The following is a 25,984-nucleotide window of genomic DNA, read 5'->3' as shown; positions in this document are numbered from 1 at the left end:
CTAGCATTATTGTCTTTTCCAGTAAGTCTTGTCTTCTCATAATGTGACCAAAGTATGATACCCTCAGCTTAGTCATTTTAGCTTCCAGGGACAGTTCAGACTTGATTTGATATGAAACCCACTTATTTGTCTTTTTGGCGGTCCACTGTATCCGTAAGACTCTCCTCCAACACCATATTTCAAAGGAATCTACTTTCTTCATTGTCCAACTTTCATTTATTTATTTACTTTATAATCCGCCTTTCTCCTCAATGGAGATTCAAAGCGGTTACATCAGTCATGTCCAAAGTCCGGCCTGCGGGCCAATTGCAGCCCGTGGACCGGTTGAATCCGGCCCCTGGGGAGAAGGGTAAAGCTGCCGAGGGGCCCTGGGAGCCATGGCCAACCCCCGGGATCCCTGCTGGTCCACGGGCCGGGAGCCGGCTGGGATGCCGCCGCCCAGCGCCTCGGGAGCCCGGCGCGCCCAGGAGCCGGCTCAGATGCCGACAGCCAGCTGGGGGGCGGGGGGCCCTCCCCTCCGCCGCCCAGCACTGCTGGAGCCCAGTGCGGAGCCTGCGGGCCACGGGAGCCAGCTGGGAAACCGACAGCCAGCTGGGGGACGGGGGGCCCTCCCCCCGCCGCCTAGCACGCCTCGGGAGCCCAGCACGGAAGCCGACAGCCAGCTGGGGGGCGGGGCACTCCTGCCCCAGCAGCCCAGCACCGCGGGAGCCCGGCGCGGAGCCAGCGCGCCCTGGGAGCCCGGCGGAGGCCGCAGTAGCAGCGCGGACTGGAGCTCTGTCAGTGCCCGGGGAGGGAGTCTGTGGTGGCGGCGGCACTCCTCCTCCTCCTGCTACCACCACCGGGCTTGAGGGCAGGCAGGAAGCCCACCGGCGAATTGTCGTCCACCTCACCTCACGCCCGCCGGGAACCGGCCGGCCTACCTGGTCGCCCTCTCATAGTCCCTCTGCTGGGGTGGGGGACGAGGGAGAAGGGAAGGGGGTATTTCTGAGGGGAGTTTATTTTTAATTTATTGTTTTTTTTAAAGCAGCTGCTCCTCACAAGGAGGTGGAGGGGGGAAAGAGGCTGCCCGAGCCGCCCCCCCCCGCTCGCTCTTTCTCTCGTCAAACCTTCCTCCGCTTTCTCTCTCTCTCTCGCTTCTCCTCCTTCCCCCCCTCCGGAATTTCACTGCACTCAGGCGCCACGGAGCGCAGGTGCCCTGGGAGCCTGGTACGGAGCCCATGCGCCCCGGGAGCCCGGCGCGGAGCCCATCCTCTCGGTGCTCCAAAAGGAGCTGGCCGGAGGCTGACCCAACAGGGGGAGGCTGGAGGTTCGACGCAAAGCCTGAGAATTGGCATTTCCCTGCACAGTATTACAAACGCCAGTCCTTCCGGTTGCATGGGAAACTGTACACACACACATGCGGTTACTGTCTGCTACAATCTCCAGTGCCAGAAACGAGGGCTAGGAAAGGCCTGCAAGCGTGGAGAGAGGTGGGTTCCAGTAATTGCCCAGTTGCAGATCTGCCAAGACCCACCAGGGCTCCTGCTGAGGCCAGGACAGAGTGTACCCCAGAAGTGATATTGGCAGTTGGTCTAAATCAGGTATAAATATCCTTGGACACAACATGTATACCTGGAGTTACGTTCCTGTTCATATTTTTTGAACTTAAAAGTTGACAGACAACCTTTATTACCAATAATATGTAATGTACTTTACAATGTTCCTGACATATATTTCAGCTTCCTGGATTTTTTTTCCCATCTGGCCTTCAGATATGAAAGGCAGAGTGATTTAACACCTGTTTAGATTTGTCATCCATGTGACGAAATGAAAAATATGCCGTTTGCAACAAACTTTGCATAAAATAGTTAATTTGCATTTAATTTTAATGGTTCAAAGAATGTCAGGCAAAATGGTCGGCCCTCACGCATGTTAACTTCATCGAATCTGGCCCTCTTTGAAAAAAGTTTGGACACCCCTGGGTTACATAGTTCTCCTCTCCTCCTTTGTATCTTCACAACAACCCTGTAAGGTAGGTTAGGCTGAGTGTGTGTGACTGGCCCAAAGTAACCCAGTAAGCTTCCATGGCAGAGTGGGGATTTGAACCTGGGTTTCCCAGATCCTAGTCCAACACTACACCACACTTGCTCAGTGTTAAGTAAATAGTGTCTTAAATGGAATAGGTTGGAAACTGACAATTATAATGACTTAATTCCACATCCTTCAGTAAGGAATAACGGTCGTAAGAATACAACCTCTCTTTTTTTGACACATGCCAAATATGTCAATAGTGTTACTGAAGATGAAGTTTTTATATCAAAGTTTGCATCAGTTTGTCATACCTGAAGAATGTGGCAGCCACAGCTGCTGATGCAGTATATGTATATTCATTAAATGCACAATAGGTCCCTTTCCCTACTCTCTGCTCTGTGCTATAAGTAGGAAGCCACCCACATAAAGATTGAGATAATGGATACACGACACAAATGGATACACGACACAAATTTGAGGCAAAAGGAATTGAGAGGAGGGGAAAGGCTGCATTCTCTTAGACAGGATGTCTGAAAGATGGCAGAAATGGGAAATTGAGCCATATCATTACTATAATTGTGTACTGTGACGGACAGAAAAGGATTCCATCAGCAGCCACAATGATGCAAAGGTCAGATGTTCCTTGGGCAAGGAAAATGGATTTAAAAAAAAATGGTACAGCAAATACAGCATTCATCAACCATTTAAATCAGGTTTTCCATTCAAAAAATATTGATTTTAAAGCCTCGGTTAGCCAAAAGTGCACAGACTCTTTAAGATTTAGAAAATCTTAAAGGGCAAAATCAGAAAAAGTCAATAGAATATAATCCCTTGATGTGGTTTGTGTTTTAAAAGCTCCTACAACAAAATTAATATAGTATTTGACTTTTATATATTGCCTGGAAGAGGCAGACTCAATATAATATCCTAATACAACTCTGGAAAAAGATAAACATACTGTACATGACTTGATGTATTTCAGAGGGAAGGAAGCAGACAGCTTCAATATAACACAAAGAAAGCCTTCAGCAGTTTCCAAGACAGACAAGCAGACCACAACTAGAACACAACAATTTAGCCATTCTGCTTGCTTTGCCTTCTACATAATGATTTCCAGACAACAGATGCTCCAAAGCTTCTCTCAGGGGCAGGGCCCTTTCCCAACAGAACAAGCAGGTGTTTTTACCTTGAAAACATGCCACCTTAATCTATGCAAGAGGTATTGTAAATGTTGTAGCCCTCCGCTTTCTATCCTTCTGCTGTCTCCTTTGTTTCCCCAACAGCAAAGTTTTATCTGTGGCTATGTTTGTCACAAAACACCTTTTCCACTATAAACTGAATAAAGCTAAAAAGATCCTGTGATGAAAACGGGAATAGAAATAACTTACAGCCCATTCCTGAAGTTGGGGGCTGAATGGGCTTAGGAAGCGGGTGTGACCCCTAAGCTGGCATCCATGCCACTTGCCCTGTCTAAACTGGCACGGACGCCAGCGTAGGGGCACTTATGCCGGCCTCCCTGGACTGCAGCAGCAGTGAGGACCATGAAAGGCGGCTCGGCCTCCTGCTGGTGTCCTCCTGGTGCAAGTCCTCCCGTTGGCATCCCAGGAGGCATTCCCTGGGTGTTCTGGGGGGGGGGGCAGAGCTGCTGTTAGGCAGCTTCCCAACCCCTTTCAGCCCAGGACCGCCCCCTTAAGCAACGGCGGTGCTGTGCCACCTTTTTGCTGGCGTAGCATCGCTGTTTTCAATGGGGCTTCCCCCCCTTTTCCTAATTTTTATTTAAAAATATCCCCCCCCCCCGCTGCAGTGGCAAAACCTCTTTGGAGGCACTGCAGCACCACCATAGCCACGTCATTCCCGGCCGCTGCTGTTCTCAGGAATGGGCTGTCAATGTAGTTCACTTGGTTATGTCCAATACAAACCACAGAATCAGCTGAATGTAATGGCATGACTATATGTGTCCCAAAATCCTTTCCAAGATTGCTTCCTGCCTAACAACATACATGTAAAACAAAAAGTAACAATAGTTATATGAGAGATCCTTAAGATGCTGATATCTTAAAACGGAATCTGAATAAAAGTTAAGAGCCCTTACCATTTTCACCAGAAGGTAATGATACAGTGTTTGTTGGCACACTATCAGAATCTACTTTTCCATTTTCAAATGTGTCGTTTTCAGTTTGTTGTAACTGCCAGTTGAGGCCAAACAGGTGCATTGCTGGTGGTAAAGAAAACATATCATTTAACAATTCACACATCTTTGGGGACAGAAAACAAGAGACACACAGTCCATGTTTAACAATTAATGGTTCGCAATTTAGAGAAAACATTGAATACTATATTAGGAACAAGAATACATGTTTGCACAAGAACAATTACATCTCTGATTTAGTAGATACCATGATTTTTGGATAATTGTCAGTATGCAGTACAAATGAGTAGCGGTCACTATACAACAACACATTTCGTCTTAGAGACACATGTCTGTCACTGTGCTAATGCCCTATAATTCCCTTAGTATTTGACTAATTCCCACATTAATACAGAATGTACCTTCTGTCATACTTTCATTATTTCCAGCCCTCATTTTAAAGAGAGGTTTCTACTACAAAATGGTTAATAATTCTGTAACTGTTAGACCTTTAACAGCCAACTGAATGGAACAAAAATGGCAAGGAAGCATACTGTTTTCCTCCAGTATTTAAGGGAAACGGATCAATTTCTGGTTTAGCAGATAGTGTGCTAGGGCTTTTGGTGAAGTGGTGCCAATTAAAGTAAAAAAATTAAGAAGGTTACAGATTTTGAAATAAAACTTTAAAACATTATCAAAAAGGCATAATGCTTGGGTTGTGCTTTGCTGCCAGCAATCTAACCTGCCATCCATAACTGAGGTAAAATACTTCCACTGCATCTCCCTCCACATGCCAACCTGCTGCTTGTTTGGGGTCATTCTTCCTTCCCCTTGATCTTAGCTAATCACTTAACTGTGGTGATATCATGATACCAAATCTGATTTGACAAAGTTACTGCGCGCAAAGAAACTCTATTGCCCTCATGTGGGAATAGAAAACATTTCCCACATGCCCAGAGTAACCTGGCCAAAACCTCCTGTGCTACTTATTTTATTTATTTTAAACACCTTTCCATCCTATTCAGGTTCCCCAAATACTAAAACATTACAATATTTCAGACACCAAAATGCATTCAAAATATAAACGTATAAAAATATTGCAAATATTAAATAAAACAGAATACAACCATATAAAAATGTAAACACATAAAAACACAAAGGTAGGGAGGAAGGCTAATAAGAGTTAGTGAGGGAACACCAAACAAAAACAAAAAATTCTACACCCACAGGCAGAAAACAATAGAGGGAAACAGACAAATGCCCCTGGGGAGAGAGTTCTAAAGTTTGGCGCCACGACAGAAAAGGCCCTTTCGTGGGTTGCCACCCGTCTATCCTCAGATGACAGGGGCACCCAAAGATTATTGGAGTGGTTGGGTAAGTTCATATGGGAGTAGGTGGTCCTTCGGGTATGTAGGCCCCAAACTTTATAGAGCTCCTAGAATTGGGCCCTGAAGCAAATTGGGAGCCAGTGTAGGTGAAACAAGATGGAGTGATATGGTCCCTACAACCCATTCCAGTCAGCATTCTGGCCACAGCTGCAGCTTCTGGACAGCCTTCAAGGGCACCCCCACATACAGTGCATTGCAGTAATCTAATGTAGATGTTATCAGGGCATGCACCCAAGTGGCAAGATTTTTCCTGCCCAGAAAAGCCCGCAGCTGGGTCACCAACTGAAACTGGTGAAAGGCACCCCTGGAGAGCGCTGTCACCTGTTTATCCAATAAGACGACCAGGTCCAGCAGCGCCTCCAAGCTACAAACCTGCTCCTTTAGGGGGAGTGCACCCCACTCAGAACAGAAGCTATCCCCATTCCCAGGTCAGAATCTCCCCCCACCCGTAGCGCCTCTGTTTTGTCAAAATTAATTCAACAAAATGTCCTCATCCATCCCAAAACTTCCTCCAGGCACCTGTTCAGGGTTTCCAAAGCCTCCCTGGGATCTGCTGGAATGCAAGATACGGGGAGAAAAAGGCACCACTGTACCAATATCAAAGGATAAGGAACTTAGTACAGGAGCGAAACATACAACAAGGTGCAAAAGTACAAACTTTATGTGCTACAATGATTCCTATTCATTACAAGGTGTCTAAACATACATAGCACCAACCATAAAGACAAACGTGGTGGCTATATACAACAATAAATATGTACAAATACGTGGAATAAAGTTGTTTTCTCGTAAGAATGTCTTTCTCTAGTTATATAGCCTCCAAAACGTGAGAAATCCTAAAAGGATAAGAGACTTGTCGATGAGGAGACGATCGTTTCGAGTTCCAAAGAACAATTCTTCATCAGTCCTTCACAAAATCTCTTGTACAATCATATATACAAGTCCCGTTCCGGGTAACATTTCAAGTTGCCAAGTTTGATTCACCTCCCTGATGGGCGTCCCAAGCAGGGTAAGGCTCAAAGTGTAGCAAGATACAGCAAGATTCAAATCCAGAAGCATCTTAGAGACCAACAAGATTTTTGGAATATGAGCTTTTGAGCATCAAAACTCAGGTATCTGGTAAAGGGAACTTTGACTCTCAAACCGCATACTGCAAAAATCTTGCTGATCTCTAACGTGCTACTGGATTTGAACCTAGCTGTGATGTGGCAGTTTCACTGCAGAGCTAGTAATGGTGATCAGATGCATAAAATGTCTGTGAATGTGAGAACAACTATTGCTATTAATTGCTTTTAATTATTTCCCATTTTCTCTTTCTGTCAAACCAACACACTTAAATTCTTCCTGCAGTTATCTAGAGTAGTTTTCATTTCAGACCTCTGACTATGAAACTGCTTCCTTTTGCACACCTTAATTAATGTGAGTTCTTCTTATTCCCACAACCCTGCTCCAGTCAAAACATCATCCTTTCTGGGGCACTGCCAGAATTATCCCATATTTTGAATTCGCCTCACATGAAATTCCTTTTCATGACTTGCCTACTGCTCATGTTTTACTGTTGCCTTAGTTCACTATGAGTATGCAAAATCCCTGAGGCCAAATCTACTGTCAGTTACTCTGCCTCAATATAATGGCTTCACTGCAACAAAACAAAGATTGATTCCCACTCAGGGGGATCTAAATATTCATTACTCAAAATGTTTCAACTAGCCTGCTTTACTACTTAGCAGAACTGCAGCATCTCTGTTACTGTGATTGTTAGGAAGCGGAAGACTGTTGATATTGTCTTTCCAGTAAATGTTGACAGCCACCAGTGGAGAATAATCAAAATTCACCAATATATGTCAAAAATCTCCAATTTCTGACATGGGTTACAGTCACATTTCCATTCTTTGCACAAGCTTCCAGGTTTTGTTTTGCCTGCATCTTGCATCTGAAAATAAGTCTTCAAAGCACAATCTTGCACCAATAAGACAGAACCAAATTCACAAGAAAATGTTAAATGCTAAAGGACCTATATGAAAAGTGCAAAGTCTAACCAGTACACTCTCATATCACCCCTCTGTGCCTCAAAATAACAGAAGCAGTACCGGTAGCTTTAATAAACTAATGCCCTGTGTGTAGGGTTGCCAGGTCCCTCTTCGCCACCGGCAGGAGGTTTTTTGGGCGGAGCCTGAGGAGGGGGAAGGGGTTTGGGGAGGGACTTCAATGCCAGAGAGTCCAATAGCTAATGTGGCCATTTTCTTCAGGTGAACTGATCTCTATCAGCTGGAGATCAGTTGTAATAGCGGGAGATTGCCAGCTTCTACCTGGAAGTTGGCAACCCTACCTGTGTGGCTGTTGCTAGCACAGTATTGCCATTCTTGGTTTCTCTCAGTAAAAGACGGGAGGAAAGGGGCAAAACCATTTCTAGGACTGTTTTGGACTTTTAGGGAGGACTCATCGGGGCTAGACCTGGCCTGGCAGCAACCACTGGGCAACTTGCTACCAGGCAACTCACCCAGCCCCAGCTGCTTGCTACTGTTCAACAGAAGCCACTCCACAAAAGCCAGTGTAGTATAGTGATTAGAGTTTTGAACTCGAGTGTGGGACACCCAGGGGAAAATCCCCATTCAGCTATGGAAGCTCGATGGGTGACCTTGGATCAGTTACACTTTCTCAGCCTAGCCTAGCACACAGGGGTTTTGCGAGGATAAAATGGAGGAGAAGAAAATGTTGTAAGCAGCTTTGAGTCCCCATTGGGGAGAAAACTGGGATACAAATGAAGGAGATAAATAATAAATATGGCTGAAGATGGATGGCAGCTAAAATGTTGGTAGTGGGGTGGGAAGTCGGGTTGCCAGCTCTGGGTTGGGAAATACCTGGAGATTTTAGTGGCAGAGCTGGAGGAGAGCGGGGTTTGGAGAGGGGAGGGACTTCAATGCTATAGAGTCCAATTGCCAAACCGGCCATTTTCTCCAGGGGAACTGATCTCTGTCGGCTGGAGATCAGCTGTAATAGAGGGAGATCTCCAGCTAGTACCTGGAGGTTGGCAACCCTAGTGGGAAAGAGAAAAGGAAGCATAGAATGGTGAGGAGATGGGGGTTGCCAGAAGGAGGACAAGAGGAAACAGTGTGGGGAGGGGAATACAGGGGAAAGCAAGGTTCCCCCACATGTCATTGCGGGTTCCCCACTACACAAGAGGGACCAGCCTACTGGCTGGAACCATGCAGAGTCCTCCTAGTGAGAGGCTGCCAGGGAAAGGAAGGAGGGAAAGCTGAAGGCCAGGGGGCAGATAAAGTTACATTGGCTAGTGGGTGGGAAGGAGAGAAAGAAGCAGGAAAAGGAAAAAGTATATGGAGGTTTTCTGGTAAGGAAAAGAGAAAATAGTGGAGGAGGGCAACATTAAATGCCCCACTGCCACTTTTTGCAGTTCCCCTACCTATACTATTCTATATTCTTAATTCACAGATGTTCAGAAATAGCTACTGGATAGTTTTTCTGGTTGCTTGTCCATAGATAGCATTTTGTTCTCTAGAAATTCAATGTCTAGTAGCTTCACTTTTTCAGCAACATAATTCAATATAATATCCATTCTAAATGGATTGTGGAGAGGTATTTTGGGGTATGGGAGACTCCTTTTGGTTCACAATTCCACCAGTATTTCCTTGTAATCTTCCCATTGCCTACAATGTATGTACACATTCATCTTCCAGCACACCAACTCTTAATTTTGTAAAGGGCTTAATTCCTTTTTTGGAGAAATTGTTTCCTCATGTCAAGTTAAGGCTACCATGATGGCCACTAAGGGCACAAATTTCTTGCTCCATTTACCAATTTGCTTGCCTTTTGATGTTTAAATTGGCTTAACCTTATGCCTGCACTTGGCACTTAACAGAATTAAAATCTTTAAACTGCATATTTGCAATGACAAGCAAGGAAAGTGACCTCTAAACATAGCAGTTTAAAAATGCCTATTTTTGCAAATAAAATTTGCTGTAGTTAAAAACAGTTGCTGTGGTATGTCCCTGTCAAGCTAAGTCACAACTCTTCCATAGTGTTAAATGCAAATGTTGTCGACTGGGACTGTGAAGCCAAGTTTTCAAATAACAAAAGACATAAAGAATAAATCCTCTGTTTTTTATACCTTTGCTTCAACATGGGTCAGTTTTATACAGACGGACAATAACAGATCCAGAATGCTCTGTAGCCACTTGTAAGGATTGGCACATGCTTAGCCATGGCAATATTTTAGCAGCTCCCCCCCCTCCCCGATCCCTCCTTCCGTACGACACACTGTTGGCTGAGAAACATGCAACCTAACCCAACAAGTTCAAATTAATGATATATTCATACAGAACTAGGGTGGCCAATAACCAGGTGCGGCCTGGAGGTTTCTTGGAATTACAACTTATCCCCAGACAACAAAGATCAGTTTCCCTGAAGAAAATGGCTGCTTTGGAGGGTTGACTCTATGGTATTATACCCCTCCAAGCCCCCCCCCTTCCCCAAACCCTGTCCTCCCCAGGCTACACCCTGACATTTCCAGGAATTTTCCAAACAAAATTTGGTAACCCTGTCCAGAACACTGATTTTTTTTACCATTTATAGTAAAACAATTGTCTTGCATACTTCAAATCCCATGAAAGCATAAAAAGTCTTTTAATATTTCATATATTAAGTGTGGGTGTTGCTGGAAATATTCTCTATGGTAAACAGTAACACGCTTTAATAAAGTATTCTAATAAAATGTCATAAGAACTGGTGGGATATCACCAGATCGGGAACATAAGATGTAAGTATCAACATGTAAAGACTGCAAGTGTGTTATCTGGACCCCTGAAGAGTTAAACTGTTAAACAGAGTTAAACCCCTGCAGATTTAGAATAACACATTTTTCTTTAAGTGAGATTTGGTTTTGAATTTCCTTCTGATTTCATATGTAAGTTGACTTGAATCTACAACTAGTCTTCTAATCCATTAAGGCTACAATCCAAAAAACACATCCCTGGGCGTAAACTCCCCTGAATAAAATGGGTCTCAAACACACCTATAAGTCCAAGGAAGGGTGTAACTCTTGTTTAGAATTGTAGTGAGAGTATGTTTGTTTGTTTTTGTAGGAAGTTGTTCTAATTGCTAATAGCTAGGCTCCTTTATTAGTTTTACCTAATGTAATCAGCGAAATTTTAGAGAAACAATTATGCAAGTGATTCTCCTAGGACTCTGTCATATCACATTATTTTTATTTCATCATTCAGTTTTGTAGCAGATAAAGCTGAATTAAAAAAACATTGCATGATGGTGTAAAAGGAAAGGAAAAGGGTAAATTAGAGAACGAGGAGGGGAAAAATACTGAAGTTGTCTTTACTTTGACAGCATGATTTTTTTTCTTGGATTTGCCCTGTTTAAAAATTAATATTATAAACGAACAATTTTATTAAATTTTTGAAACTTTTGAAAAAACATAACCTACAAGCAGTGTTTAAACCCACCAAGAAAATACAACAGATGCTACAATCAGCAAAAGACAAAAGAGACCCCCTCACCTCTGTAGGAGTATATCGTATACCTTGCAGTTGTGGACAAGTTTACATTGGGACCACACAACGCAGCATACAAACAAGGATAAAAGAACATGAAAGATACTGCAGACTTGGCCAACCTGAGAAATCAGCAGTGGCTAAACATGGACTGACACAAACAGGACACAGGGTCTTATTCCAAGACACTGAAAGACTGGACAATTCTACCAACTATTTTGTCAGATTGCACAGAGAAGCCATTGAAATTCATAAACATCAGCACAACTTTAACAGAAAAGAAGAGAGTTTAAGAATGAATAAAGCTTGGCTTCCTGTCCTGAAAACCTCCAGACTAACAAAGACTACAGTCCACAATAGCCATGCGGATTAGTTTTGGATTCCACATGTTAACAGATCACTCCAGGATACAATGGTTCCACATTAACATACCACACCCTCATTAGCACATTATCTTGATACTTACAGAACAATGATTAGCACATTACCTTTGATACTTTTTGCAGGACAATGACTCAGCTCAAACCCAACACTCTTCTGACTATATTACTCTTCCTACACACTTGACACTGAGAGACACTGTCCTTCAGTGTTACTCCTCTGAAGATGCCTGCCACAGCTGCTGGCGAAACGTCAGGAAAGAAAATACCAAGACCATGGTCACACAGCCCGGATAGCCTACAAGAACCGATGAACTCTGACCGTGAAAGCCTTCGACAGAATTTTATTAAATATTTGTTAAAACATACCGTCTTTGTTTGCACATAGGAAACCTTCGGTTTTGTGGGAAGTTTTCATAAGTTCATGTAATGAAACTATGTGTACAATATACTGCATTGTAAGCAAATGGAATATCTTCTTCCCTCCAAGAGAGATTGAATTAGCATTCTCTTTGTGCCTCAAACTTGTAAGATTAGCAATGTTTTTACCTTTCCTTGAATCATAGGGTCTATAAATCAGAACAAAAAGCCTTCAAACTTTTTCATTTAGATTTTTTTTAAGAAACTGAAAATTGAATGATGTATGAAGATGATGACAGCATTCATTTTAAATAAGTAGTCAAACATGACATTCATGAAAGATGAACAACCTGACTTGCATATTAACTGCAGGAATTTGTGAGTGAGGCTGTTCATCAAAACTATTACATTTATGAACATACTGGGCCATCTTGCGCAGTACAGTCTGCTCTGACTGGCTTTCCAAAAATTCTTTGCAAAGCCCAGCTTCCTGAGATCTTTTTTTTCCAGCGAATGTGTCAGGAATTAAAGCTGGTACCCTCTGCATGCCAAGTATGGACTGTAGCATGAAGCAACAGCATCCCTCTTAAGAAATATTGGGAGTTTATCCTGAATAAATATATTAGCAGAAGAAAGGGATCTATGTTCTAGTAGCAGCCACATTACACTATGTCATAGCAAATTAGAAGCAAGGATAGATCAGTTTGCAAAACTACTAGTTTGTAACCGTGAAAGAAGAAGGCTGTCGGTCACTTCCATCAAATCCCAATTGATCCTGAGCACTGTGCAATCTTAATTAAATAATAATAATCCTGACTAGCTTGGTAAATTCATGGACATTTGGGAGTAGTACCTGGTAAGGGCAGCATTTGGGGAAGAGATCTTAGCAGGGATGCGATGCCATATAGTCTGTCCTCTGAAGCTGCCCTTTCCCTCAGGGGAACTGATGTCGGTAGACTGGAGATCAGTTGTAATTCCAGGAGAACTCCAGGCTCAACCCTAATCCTGACTATGGCTTTGTAAAATAGGTTGTTGCTAGTGGAAAGTGGTGCCAAGTTGCAGCAGATGTATGGCGACCCCATGGGGTTTTCAAAGCAAGGCACATTCAGAGGTGGTTTGCCATTGCCGGGCTCTGCATAGCAGCCCTGGACTTCCTTGGTGGTCTCCCATCCAAGTACTAACCCTGCTTAACTTCTGAGATCTGATGAGATCAGGCTAGCCGGGGCCATCCAGGTCAGGGCAAAATAGGTTAGTTTTACTGGACTGCATCCAACCGGTTGCAAGTACAGTGTCCATGGTTTTTGTTTCTCCCACAGTCCCTTTAGATCAGGGGTTCCCTTATTAGCCTGAGAGCACTGTTGGAATTCTGACACAAAGTGGTGGGTGCAACCACAAAATGGCCACTGTGACAGGATGAGCCATCCACAAAGGAAACTAAAGTGCAGGGGACAAGAGGAGTAATTTAAAAAAAATGCACTGGGAAAGAAGAGTGACAGAACAAAGCCAACACTGTGATGGCAGCTGCGCACCAAAACATTATTTTAATTTGCACAGCCAATCAGATCTCCAGTTACCCATCAGAAGCCCTGCTGGACAGCAGCTTCACCTGGCCACACCCACTTTCTAAAAACTCTAAAAACCAGGAAAGGTGTTAACATCTGAGAACACCCCTGTGATAGGTAGGCCTAAGTTGTGGACTACTGGCCGCAATTCTGCCAATGCCATTACACAAATGCTCTGATATAGGTTATAGCTTCTTACCAAGTCCGATTTGAGCAAAGGTGGTGTGGCGGTGGCAAGGTGCACAGAAATGGCTAATCACAAACACATCCCTACCTTTTTAGGAGTTTACCCATCTTGACAGGAGCAGATAAACTCCTGTCTTCCTACTGATGCAGTGTTGTAGCCACAAAAGAGTTTCCCATCATTAGTCAATACTGAGCGCAGATAGACTATCTCACATTTAACAGTGCTACATATCAACTATTCAGCTTATTCTACTCTACTAACATCTATATGTCCACAGACATGTGTGGAGATAGGGGGAAAGCAGTGAAGGAGAGGCATCTCTTCCCCCAAAAGATCCAATGTATGTAGCCTTATGTCGGAACAAGAATTTCAGTTTCGACAGTGAGAGCTAAACAAATAACACTGGGACAAATGAAGATTTATATCTTATTCCATGCAGCTTCAAGATGAACTAATTCAAGAAACTGCCTCCTCTTCACATCAGTAGAGAATCTAAAATGTGATGCAACAGAAAAAGGTATCCCAAATGAAAACACAGAACAGGAAAGATGATATAATAAAAAAAGTACTGATGTTCCTGCATGACAAAATTTGAAATGAATGGAAATGCTCCACAGGCAAACATTATGCATATGATTATGCTCTTCACTGATCTTGGCTCCCTAAAGAAACACAAACTTTCCATTAGATGAAGCATCCAGCTTAACTATTAATTTCTCCAGTAAACAGGATTGCCATGTACACATACACAACACATAACCAAAAACTTGTGACTTGTTCAAAATACGGTAATTCCATGATTGTGCTTAATTACTATATGGAATTATCAAGAAAACTATTTCAGTTTGCTTCAAATTGCTGAAACCTTCAAATGCAGCAGTGCCATCTGAAAAACAACATTGTGATAAATCTTTATTTGAAAATGAGCCTCTCTCACCGGTGGAGGTAGGTAATGCTTATTTAAGAATTAGACTCTGCAAATTGCCCAGTATTTTGAAATGTTGCTTTTAACCTTCTGACAGCCACTTATCTTCTCTCATCTTTTTTGTGTGTGAACTGTTTTTATCACTGAATGTATTCTTCTCAGAGCAGTGACAGTAACAGCATGTGACACATGCAACAATCAAATATTAATAGTATGCAGATCTTAAACAGTAAGATTTTGTATTATGCTTTGCGCAATGTATGAAGTAGGATCAGAATAATTTTTCCACAATAACCATCATCTCAAAATATAACTGGCGGAGATGACCTATGACACCACAAAACCTATCTCTGACCATTATTTAGATTCAGCAACTTAAGCATGTTGAACATTTAGATATGTTATGGCTGTCTGTCTATTTGCAGACCTGCAAAGCTGAGCAGAACACATACCGGTACATATTACAAGTGTGTCAAAGTTACTTCATTGAACTGTATTAGCTCTATAAGGAAAACTGCTAATTAGGCTTGTTGAATTAAATGGTAGAGGTGTTTCAGATCCCCTTAGAACAATCTGAGTGAAATTTCCTATGATTCCAAATGCTGGATTGGATCCAAATTTCTGTTGCACCTTTTTGTGTTCTCTATGGTCTTCTAAGCCTCAGTGGCAGATTGGGGTGCCGAGTATTTGCAATATGAAAGCTTGTGGTAAAGACCCTTGTATTAGTGTAATTCTGCTTATGGTTCAGATACAACTCACTGTTTATAAACCACTGATGATAAGTTTTAATTTAGTCCATGCTGAAAACATGTCATATTTATGTGTTACAAATAGGATTGCCAACCACTAGGTGGGAGCTGGAGATCTGGGATTACAATTGATCTCCAGACGACAGAGGTCAGTTCACCTGGAGAAAATGGTTGCTCCAAAAGGTGTCCATCAAGTATATCCCCTCCCCATCCCCTGCTCTCCTCAGGCTCCACTTCCAAAATCTCCACATATTTCCCAACCAGGAGCTGGCAACCCTAGCTACAAAGTGCTGTGAGAGATTGTATAATGTAATGGATAAGAATACAAGACATGACCTAGAGATTCCCCAAATCAACTTTTACTTCAACCATAATCTCAATAGTGGTCAGCCTCAGGGTTGTATGTAGGGATGACAATACTGACTATGCTCATAGCATCATTGTAAGGATTAATGAGATGATTGTATTTTAATTTTTTTTACTTTCTAAAAACATTATATAAATGCTAAATAATAATATCACAATATTTGCCTGATGTACTGCCAGTTCAATTTTGTGACCTTAACACACAAATATATTAATGGGGTGACACAACTAATAATTTACAGCTAATAAAGAGCCCCGTGGCGCAGAGTGGTAAGCTGCAGTACTGTAGTCAAAAGCTCTGCTCACGACCTGAGTTCGATCCTGACGGAAGTCGGTTTCAGGTAGCCGAGGTTGACTCAGCCTTCCATCCTTGCGAGGTCGGTAAAATGAGTACCCAGCTTGCTGGGGGTAAAGGGAAGATGACTGGGGAAGGCACTGGCAAACCACCCCGTAAACACAGTCTGCCTAGTAAATGTCGGGATGTGACGTCACCCCATGGGTGCTTGCACATGGGACCTTTACTAGCTTTTAAGATGAAGAGATGTCATTATGTTCTCAAATACAAATTATCCTGGAAATATGACTGGCGGCTACTAAGAAGTCAGAACTGCAGAGAAAGAGGTCAAATGCATCAAGATCTGTTCTGTCTGAAGCATTGGTTCTGGTCATATAGACCTCCTTACTAATTGTAATAGGGACTCCTATCTGAGTCCTATAAGGAAAAAAAGTCTGACACAACAAAGAAATGTTAAAAGGGCTCAAGAGCATGGAAATTCAAAACTGTCAAAATTCACCATGATCAAATGAAATTACGAAAATTACACATCTTAATACAGGTATTATTTGATTATGATAACCATTACTTGATAATTATTAATCACATGCCCTCTTCTCCCTGATCCTTCCTCTCTTAGAGACTGAACCATACCAAATTAAGGGTTTTGCTGGCACTAGGGTTGCCAGCTCCAGGTTGGGAAATTCCAGAAAATTTCAGGGTAGATCCTGGGTAGGAAGGGGGGTTTGGGGAGGGGAAAGGACATCAGCCATAATGCCATAGGGTCCACCCTCCAAAGCAGCCATTTTCTCCAGGGAAAGTGATCTATGTAATTTGGATATCAGTTGTAATCCTAGGAGATCTTCAGGTCTCACTCCAGTTGGCACCCCTGAAAACTGTGATTAACAGTAACCAGGATCAAAAACTAGAACTTGAAACTTATTTAAGGAAGGTATTGTCAGTAACAGCAGTGAGGAATCTTGTGTTCAAGCTGAAATTGGGCATTGATCTCAATTCACCTTCCCCTTAACTAAAACCCACTCTACAATGCTAAATAATAAATTACTATTTAATTTTATCTAGCCTAGTAATGATAAGGGTAGGTTGTTCTAGAAAATCTGACAGCAAAACTACAAAGGCCACCTTAACTTTTGCCAGATTGAGAGCGAAGCAGTTAAGAGGGTGCGGCAGGAAGAGAAAGAATTAATTTGCCCTCCCCACTTGCCCCCTCTTTACAGCCTCCAATAACTTTTTACAATGTTGGAGGAAGTTATACAGAACTTTACTGTAGTTGTCCCCAACTTTGTTGTGGGAAGCGTGTTCCCCCCCCTTTTAAACCTTTCCAATAACCAGCTGAGACTACTGATAGGGTCTTGTGTTCTCCTTTTGAGCCTTGAATAGCTAGCCTAAATTTAATCAAGTAACCTCAGGCTGAAACTGAAATTAAACATATTCAAAAACAAGAGAAGGATGCATAGCTTAATGGTGTACTGGTTAGACCTGGCATGGGAAGACCCACGTTAATGTGATGTAAGAATAGTGAGAAGTTAAGAGTAGCAAGACGTTTATTCAACTAATTCAAACAAATGAAAGTCGTTGTTAGAGTGATGGATAATGACCACTCCAACATGTGGCTCACTGGGTCAACTCCTTGGAGGTAGGGCAGTGTAAACATTTAATAGCTAAATAAATAAATACAGCTGTTGGCTTTCAACTAAGGGGCCAATGTTTTTGTGCATTTGTACTTGATAGGGTTTTACCAGTTTTCCTATTTTCGCAGACAAACAAGAGAACCAAACCCAACTATTTAGAAGAGGGGTTGTAGATAAGCAGCAGACCACATCCTTTGCATGAGAACATCCCAGGTTTGGTTCCAGACATCTCCAATTGAAGGATCTCAGGTAGCAGGGGAAGAGCTTTTGCCTCCTGAGAGCTGAGGAGATACTTTGTTAGAGTAGACTTGGTACTATTGGAGTGAGCACGCCTGAACACTGGAGGGGTGTGTGGTTTTTTTTTTTCTACATCACCGTTAAGTGTGTGTGAGTGTTATCTCCTTGAATGGGATGTCCCTCTCTTGTTCTTAACCTGGGAGCTACCCTCTGACTCCTTTGCTCTCTCTGTGTGTTCTTTGTTCTTCCCATTCTCCACATGGCTTTTCATGGAGTCACACGTATCTACAGGTCTCTCCTGTAGAAACAATGCCTCATCCTTCCATACACATGACGCTGTATCAGCTGGCCACTTGTGATAGGGAAAGTACTCTTTAGATTAGGCTTCTCTCTATTCCTTTTGACTGCAACCTGAATGTGAACAGAATCTATTTAAATGTAAGTTTTACACTTTGCAATATACTTCTTGGAATACTTATTTACTGCACTCGATATCATGCTTCTATGACAAAGGAGACAAGAGAGGCATTATGTTGATTTTTGGGCACAGAAGGGATGGTGTTCTACAGTTAAGACCCCAGGCAAGTACAGTAAGATAGTTTGAGACTGAGAGATACTTTGTAAAATATTTTATTTGCTGAAAATCAGTACTTGGTGATATTTTGGCTATGCTTAAGAACACATTACAATTGCTTTCTTTAATTATCTCCTCTCATTCTGCCAAAGGGAAAAGTGAAAACATTTTAAGGAGGGCATGTTTTATTATCTCTTTTTGTCTATATATATAACTTATATGTTGCTGGTAATTAGTTTAGACAACTTGTCTGTATTCTTTCTTTTCACCTCTTTTTCTCCACATTCTGGGAATTAGATTTTTTGGCTACCCTTGTGTTACTTCTTGGTTACAAATTCAGTTTCCTGTGTCTTCTTTTCCTTTCCACTTTGCTGCTGTTCTGTCTCCTTGTGACCTCCTGGCTTCTTCTCTCTCTCTCTTATGTTGGCTTCCTTTGTTTCTCTGTTTCCTGTCTCTAAATCATTGCACCACCAAAGGCTTTGTTGTCAGTGCTGGAAAAATTACAAGACAGACCAGACTATTGTTGCATCTCCCTCTGCCAGCTAGCCTGCAGAGAAGGTGCTACACTTCAGCAAACTACACTTCTTGTTACATTCCTTTAGTACAGAAAAAGCAACGTTTCCTTTGCTGGAGTATTAAAGTAAATGATTTACTGGGTTTATCATGTTCTTGAACATAGCTGGCTAAAAGGGGTGATTGTATCAGCTATACAATAACAGCCAACAAATGGGCAGCTTACTTGGGCCCAATGAGGCTGCCTACTACTCTTTTCTTCTAACTTTTATATGCTAATGTTGTCTTAACTGGTGGGGGAAGAGATCATGATATTGTAGTGTTTAGTTCAATGAAAATGTTGACCCAGTTTGTGACACTGGTGAAAAAGGCAAGCTCCATGCTGGGAATGATTACCAAAGGACCTGAAAATAAAATGAGCAATGTTGTAATGTTTCTGTCTAGACCTATGCCACAGCCTCATTTGGATGTCATGTACAGTTCTGGTCACTGTATCTCCAAAAAGATATTAGGTAAAGGTAGTCCCCTGTGTAAGCACCGGGTCATTACTGACCCAAGAGGTGAGGTCACATCCCGACGTTTACTAGGCAGACTATGTTTATGAGGTGGTTTGCCATTGCCTTCCCCAGTCATCTCCCCTTTACCCCCAGCAAGCTGGGTACTCATTTTACTGACCTCGGAAGGATGGAAGGCTGAGTCAACCTTGAGCCAGCTACTTGAAACCAACTTCCGTCGGGATCAAGCTGAGGTCATGAGCAGAGCGTTTGACTGCAGTACTGCAGTTTACCACGCTGTGCCACGGGGCCCCTTTCAAAAAGGTATTATAGAGCTAGAAAAAAATGCAGAAGACAGCCACCAAGATGATTAAGGGGTTAAAGCACCTTTCCTATAAGAAAATACTAAAGAGTTTGGGATTTTTCAGTTTAAAAAAATGAAGGGGTGGGATCATGACAAAGGTTTATAAAATTATGCCTTATTATAGTTCTATTAAAATAGAACATTTTCTCCCTTTTCCATAATTGCGAGCACCCAATGAAGTTGATGGGCAATGGATTCAGGATGGTAATACTTCATTCAATGAATGATTAAAATGTGGTATTCACTGCCAGTCGATGTAGTGATGGCCGCAAGTGTAGATGGCTTTAAAAGTGGATTAGACAAATTCATGGAGAACAGATCCCTTAGTATTTTTTAGGCATATAATTACAGGGAAGGTCCACCTTTCAGAGGTAGTAAACCTCGGAATACCAATGCAAAGAAGCAAAATTGGGGAAAAGCCTCTAAGCCTTGCGTTTATTAACCCTCCAGGGCAACTAATTGGCCACTGTGTGAAACAGAATGTTGGACCACTGGTGTGGAACTCTTGAACACTGTTTGTCCCATTTATGATAATATAAAATTCCAATATCTCTGCCAAACTTTTATTATATATTTATATATATACTTCATTTATATCCCACCTTTTTCTACAATGGGTATAATGCCATAAAGGCCACCTTCCAAAGTGACCAATTTCTCCAGGTGAACTGATCTCTGCCACCTGGAGATCAGTTGAAATAGTGGGAGATCTAATTGGCCACTGTGTGAAACAGAATGCTGGACCACTGGTGTGGAACTCTTGAACACTGTTTGTCCCATTTATGATAATATAAAATTCCAATATCTCTGCCAAACTTTTATTATATATTTATATATATACTTCATTTATATCCCACCTTTTTCTACAATGGGTATAATGCCATAAAGGCCACCTTCCAAAGTGACCAATTTCTCCAGGTGAACTGATCTCTGCCACCTGGAGATCAGTTGAAATAGTGGGAGATCTCCAACTACCACCTGGAGGTTGGCAACCCCATTCTCCTCTCCTTCATTTTTATCCTCACACAACACTGTGAGATAGGTTGGGCTGAGTGTGTGTGATCGGCCCAAGGTCACCTAGCAACCTTCCAAGGCAGAGAGGGGATTCAAACCCTGATCTCTTAGATCATAGTCTGATACTCTAACCACTACACCACACTGACTTGTTCCATATACACTGGCATATTTTTCACTACAGGCTGAGAATGGACACAACTTGACTTAACGAGTTGCACGTTGCGGTCCTCCCAGGGCTGGCTCTGGGGGACGGGAGGCTTCGTGGGGAGGGGGAGGCGTGTCCACTCTCACCTGGCTCGTGAGAGGCGGCTCACCTCCCGCTGCTTCCAGCCTCCCACGGGGCCGGCACCGGGTGGTGAGGTCAGGGCGACGGCTCTGGCCCCCTCGCCCCTCCCCGCGCCTATTTAAAGGTGCGCCACCCACTCACAGGCCTGTTTGGCGGCAAAGAGTCCCACCCACCCTTCCCTTTCTTCGATTCTCTTTCATCACAGCTATGGGCGGTTTTTGGCATGGAGACAGATCCAGCTGGGAAGAGGTGCCTTTCCTTCCCGTTTTGGGGATCCCCATTAGGGGTCTTGGGATGGAGCACATCATCATCTCCCAGCTCGGGGGCTTGTTTTGTGTGCTCCACTTCCAGGTGGCGTTGGCTTCACACAGAGATTTATGTCCTGGTGGGGTCACCGAAGCGCCACTCCAGTGCTGTCCCAACATGTGGTTTGGGTTGTTTATCGATGCTTTCGATACATCGGATGACAGGGTGGTCATTAGATCTCTGGATCCACCCCCATACTTCGCCAATGCTCCATCTGTTGTAATCAATAAAGCTGTGGCCATTTCCCCCCAAAACAACGTGTCTGTGTGTTTATTGGGTTTTCCCTTCCCCATGGAGCCGTTTGCCCATGCGACTGCAATGACTCATTTGGGGTAATGCTGCTAGAATGTGCAATGTTAGAAAATACAAAAACTGAGTCTTGAGAAGTGACTTGCCACACGTAAGCTGTTATAACCAACATTTCTATCTATAATTTCTCCTCTTCCTGCCTTTGTTTAAAAGTCTGCAATGAAAAGAGTAAATAAAGTGGAAGAGGGTTTCAATTCTATATTAAGTAACTCACACTAAATTATACTTGGATGGCCTATTAAATGAGAACTGCGATATTACATTTGAAGAGATGGGAAAACTACATATGCGAGTGAATTTAATCCATTAACTGTTTTATGGACCCCAGATCCTTCAAAGCGTGTTCCCGAGTGCTCAACTTTACATTTAGGTTGCTGAGTTAGGTGAAATATCCGTAATATCACCAGTACATAAAAAGTTCCCTGTTGAATAAATAGAAAACTCCTGTGTATCGTATATTTCAGCAGATATTTATGAGGCAATGCAGCATAACCAGACCTGAGCAGAATCAAATCATATTTAGTGATGAAGTCTACCACTTTGAAGAAATTTTATTCCTTAATTGCTGGATATATAAACAGGTATATGACATATGGCTCGGCATCTGAATACCTCTTGCAACACAGGAATATTCCAGATCATCTTCCCCGTCTGGCAGTGTTGCAACACATTTAACACTATGTTCCCTTGTTTCCTACTTGGCATTTTATTTCCTGGCACCACAAGTCTTTATTCTTCAAATCTTTTCTCTGATTTAACAACATCCAGTTCTGAAGCGTGGCTTTGCATATGCAGTCTCTCTGCATGATTTCCTCATGATTATAGAAAGGTATGTGTGTGTTTTTCCTTAACAATTCTGATTATTTTAAAATGTCTAATCCATTCCTCACTCAGAGTCTTCCTAATCCAAATAAAATCCACACAGCTCTCAAATGTAACCAATCTGATAAAATAAAACAGTCACTAAAAACATAATTAACAATCAGCATATTCACTATTCAGCCACATTCAGTACATTCCCATCAAAAATTTTAACCTATAACTTGCAAACTGCCTTGCTGTAGCTTGCCTGTGCGAATGATGGTGTGCTTCTGAGCATGTACAGAATGCCTTTTACTCACCAATGAAAAACCACCATCTTTAACTACAGAAAAATAAAGTGTTTGGGAGGATCTATAAATCTAGTAAGCCAATAATAATCCTTTTTCTAAATGCTGAGACTGTAAATTCTCTGCACACGTACAGGCTGCTTTTTCCTCAGTACACAGTAATGACACTTGTCTATCTACCTGATATTAGGGGAAAATTTCAAAAATTGAGGAAGTGATTTACAGGGTGGTGTAACTTAAGAATCTCCCATATTTGAAATTATTTATTTATTTATTTTTCAGATAACCTCTAATGGCATAAGTACTGATTTATTGCCATCTCTCCTAGCCTCCAGCTTTCCCAATACAGTTTTCCTAATAGAGTTCTCTCTCACCCTTGTACCAGACCTCTAGTCAGAAATGATATGGTGGGGGCATGAGTACTCTGAGGGTTGCCTCATCATTCTGTGGGCCTGATGATGTCATTGATGGGCATTCAGGAAAGCCATGGAATGGAACCTGGTGAAATCATATTAAACAGCAACATTAATAAGGTTTTGTGCAGCATGGTATCTTTGAACATTTATAGTCATAAATGTGGCTTTGAAGAGATAAGCTATTTGCCAGACTAAAATTAACAAGGAAATCTTCTATGTGCTAAATGTAAAATGTAGTCCTTAACTTGATTACCCTAAAAGATTACCCTCTTGGATGCACCATTACTTCTCCACTGCTTTAAGCAGCAGAACTCATTAAAAGTTGCATTAACACTCTGCTAATGCTTATTTATATCCTGCTTTTCTACAAAATCAGGACCTAAAGCATTCTCTCCCACTCTACCCATAACAACAACATTGTGAGGTTGTCAAGCTGAAAGAGTGTGACGGGCCCAGAGTCACCTGGTCAACTTCCATGGTAGAATGGGGATTTGAATCTGTTTGTCCCAGATCCTGGACTGACACTCAAACCACTGGGCCACACTGGCTTTACAGTGGAAGCTACAAGATGGTTCCATTATAGATGTCTCCATTCTTCCTGCTGGAAAGGCCAGGAAAAGCCACAATACCATGTATCTGTAGAGAAGGGGTCATGAATGGCAGCCTTCCCACCAGAAGTCAATGTTAGCTGCTAGTAAATTTAGGCTGTGGAAGAATGAAGTCTGGTTTGCAGCAACGGAATTTATTATCTGCAGCATAATTGATACTTTAGGATCTTCCAGGTTAAAGAAAAATGTTCGCTTAACACATAACCTAAATTAAAACCCCAGTAGGTACAAACGTGATAATGTTCTTTTTATCTAAATAGTAAATATTGGGGAGGGACAAATACCGACAGTCATAACTGTGTGTTTATAATTTCATATGCTTCATCTTTTGGGTCACAATCTAGCCCACACCTAAACTTAATTAAATCAACATGTGCTTGGAATCAGTGATCCATAAGAGTACATAACGGAGCTCTGGAATCCAGCTTTTCTCTGCATAAATGTTTGAGACATGTTTTATCCTTGAAATTACTTTGCCCTGAGGCTTTGCAGGGTCATAGGTAGGGGGATTAGGCTGAGCTACAAATGTAAACAAACACATCAGCTGTACTTCTGCTTATATATAATTATGGACTGAGGATTTTGGATCTTGCCGTGTTTTTTACTCTAATAGTACCAGCAATCAGCCAAGAATAATATGTTTATGGTATTTTTTTTAAAAGCCTACATCACATACACCAGAGAGAACAGAGGAAATGTGGCGAGGAATGAAACAGAACCCCAACAGAAAAATCATGGACATGATTCCCATAAAGTTCCTTTGGCTCTCATGGGTCACAATGAGGCTGGCAATCTTGCAGAGGCAGCCGTACTTCATCGGAAGGGGGGCAGGGGGACAAGAATTCCTTCTGTTACTCTCAGCAGCCTAAGTTTTTTGCATTATTCACAGTGGCTTTAGCTTCAACAGGGACCCACTTCAAAGGCTTCGTGCAGTTTAATGCTGCGGCTTGGACTGAAATTTAACAAGCACATTTCAACAAAGGCTGTGAACGTTTAAGAACCCTAAAGGGTCTGGGTTTTGTATTAATTTTAAAAGCTAAGTATAATTTTTCATTTGGATCTGACGCATTTCAGTGCGGCCACTCAAATTCATCTTGACACGTTGGCATTTATAGATACATGGTAATGGCAGTCTATACTTTTTAAGTACCCATCAGATCATAGATTTTTGAAAGTAAATGGTTCCGCCACAACTTTAGAACACACATGTACATTATTTAATTCTTCTGCACAAAAAGGTACCATTATTCAAGGAATAAAAACAGACACGAAAGCCAAATGTTGAATCCAAATTCCTGTACTATTATTAGAAAGAAACTGTGCTGTGTTGCCTAATATTAAAAAAAAAGTTGGGGGAAAAAACCCACATTGTGGGAAGCTAAAGGTTTATTTTCTGAAATACTCAGGGAAAAAACCCCTAGAAACTCCTTTACATGACTTTGCCCACTCCTTTTTGTATGCACTATATCTTTTTTTAATATAGAAATGAGGGCTGCCTCATCTCTCCTAAAAAGAGAAAAGTACTATATTTCTAAATTATATTTCCATTTTTAAAAAAATGGCATTTCACTTGCCATTTCGCAGGAAAATGCTTACAAAATACAGACTTTTAAAATTCAATCTGAAGTTTTAATTAAATTGCTCTCATGGCCTCTATTGTTCCCAGGACTTGCTGATAAAAAGACAGCTGTATTTTATGCAGTCGCACGCTGCCCATATATAACCAGTAAAACAGACATATAGATTTATAGGGACAATAATCATAAAAATACAAGCTTACCTATAAAGTACGATAGTAGTATTGCCAGTAGCACGGAGACCCCTACTGCACAGAGCGCTGTACATTTCCAGCTACAGTACTTTGAAGACTTCTTAAATTTAAAAGCACTTCTTGATAAGGTATTCCTAGGTAGTGGTCGTGTAGGAGGGGAATAAACAGAGCCGGATGCCATTGTGTAACCCGGTGTTGCAGTACTGAACAGTGGTGTTGTCCCTGTTCCTGTTTTGAATAGGAAATGCCTGCAGAAAACAAAAGGTTATATTTAAAAAAGAATCACAAATTGATATGTAGGATAGTTAGGAGCACTATGTTGATAATCTTCTATGAAGAATCTTAAAATTTACTCGAGCGATGAGAATTCAAAACAAGATGCCCTGGTGCAGATTTTTGTATACAGATGTTCATCTACTGGAGAGGGTGTGTGTGCGTTTGCGTATGTGTATGTGTGTGGGGATTAATAGGAATTAGTGA

The 25,984-nt window shown here is 42.0% G+C and overlaps 1 protein-coding gene across 8 annotated transcripts in view; it reads right to left on the bottom strand.

Moving 5' to 3' along the window:
• TENM3 (teneurin transmembrane protein 3) overlaps positions 1 to 25,984 on the bottom strand; it is a 469,013-nt gene that overhangs the window by 144,225 nt on the left and 298,804 nt on the right. For all 8 annotated transcript variants that reach the window (XM_056855868.1, XM_056855869.1, XM_056855871.1 and 5 more), the window contains 2 exons: positions 25,514 to 25,752; positions 4,103 to 4,225 (listed from right to left, as the gene is read on the bottom strand). In XM_056855868.1, coding sequence (XP_056711846.1) covers positions 4,103 to 4,225; positions 25,514 to 25,752 — 362 coding nt within the window. The remainder of the gene's footprint in view (positions 1 to 4,102; positions 4,226 to 25,513; positions 25,753 to 25,984) is intronic.

This window comes from Euleptes europaea, chromosome 9 (assembly GCF_029931775.1).
Source record: "Euleptes europaea isolate rEulEur1 chromosome 9, rEulEur1.hap1, whole genome shotgun sequence".
Taxonomy (NCBI): domain Eukaryota; kingdom Metazoa; phylum Chordata; class Lepidosauria; order Squamata; family Sphaerodactylidae; genus Euleptes; species Euleptes europaea.
Note: the sequence above shows the minus strand (reverse complement) of the source record. Positions and strands in the feature narration are given on the sequence as shown.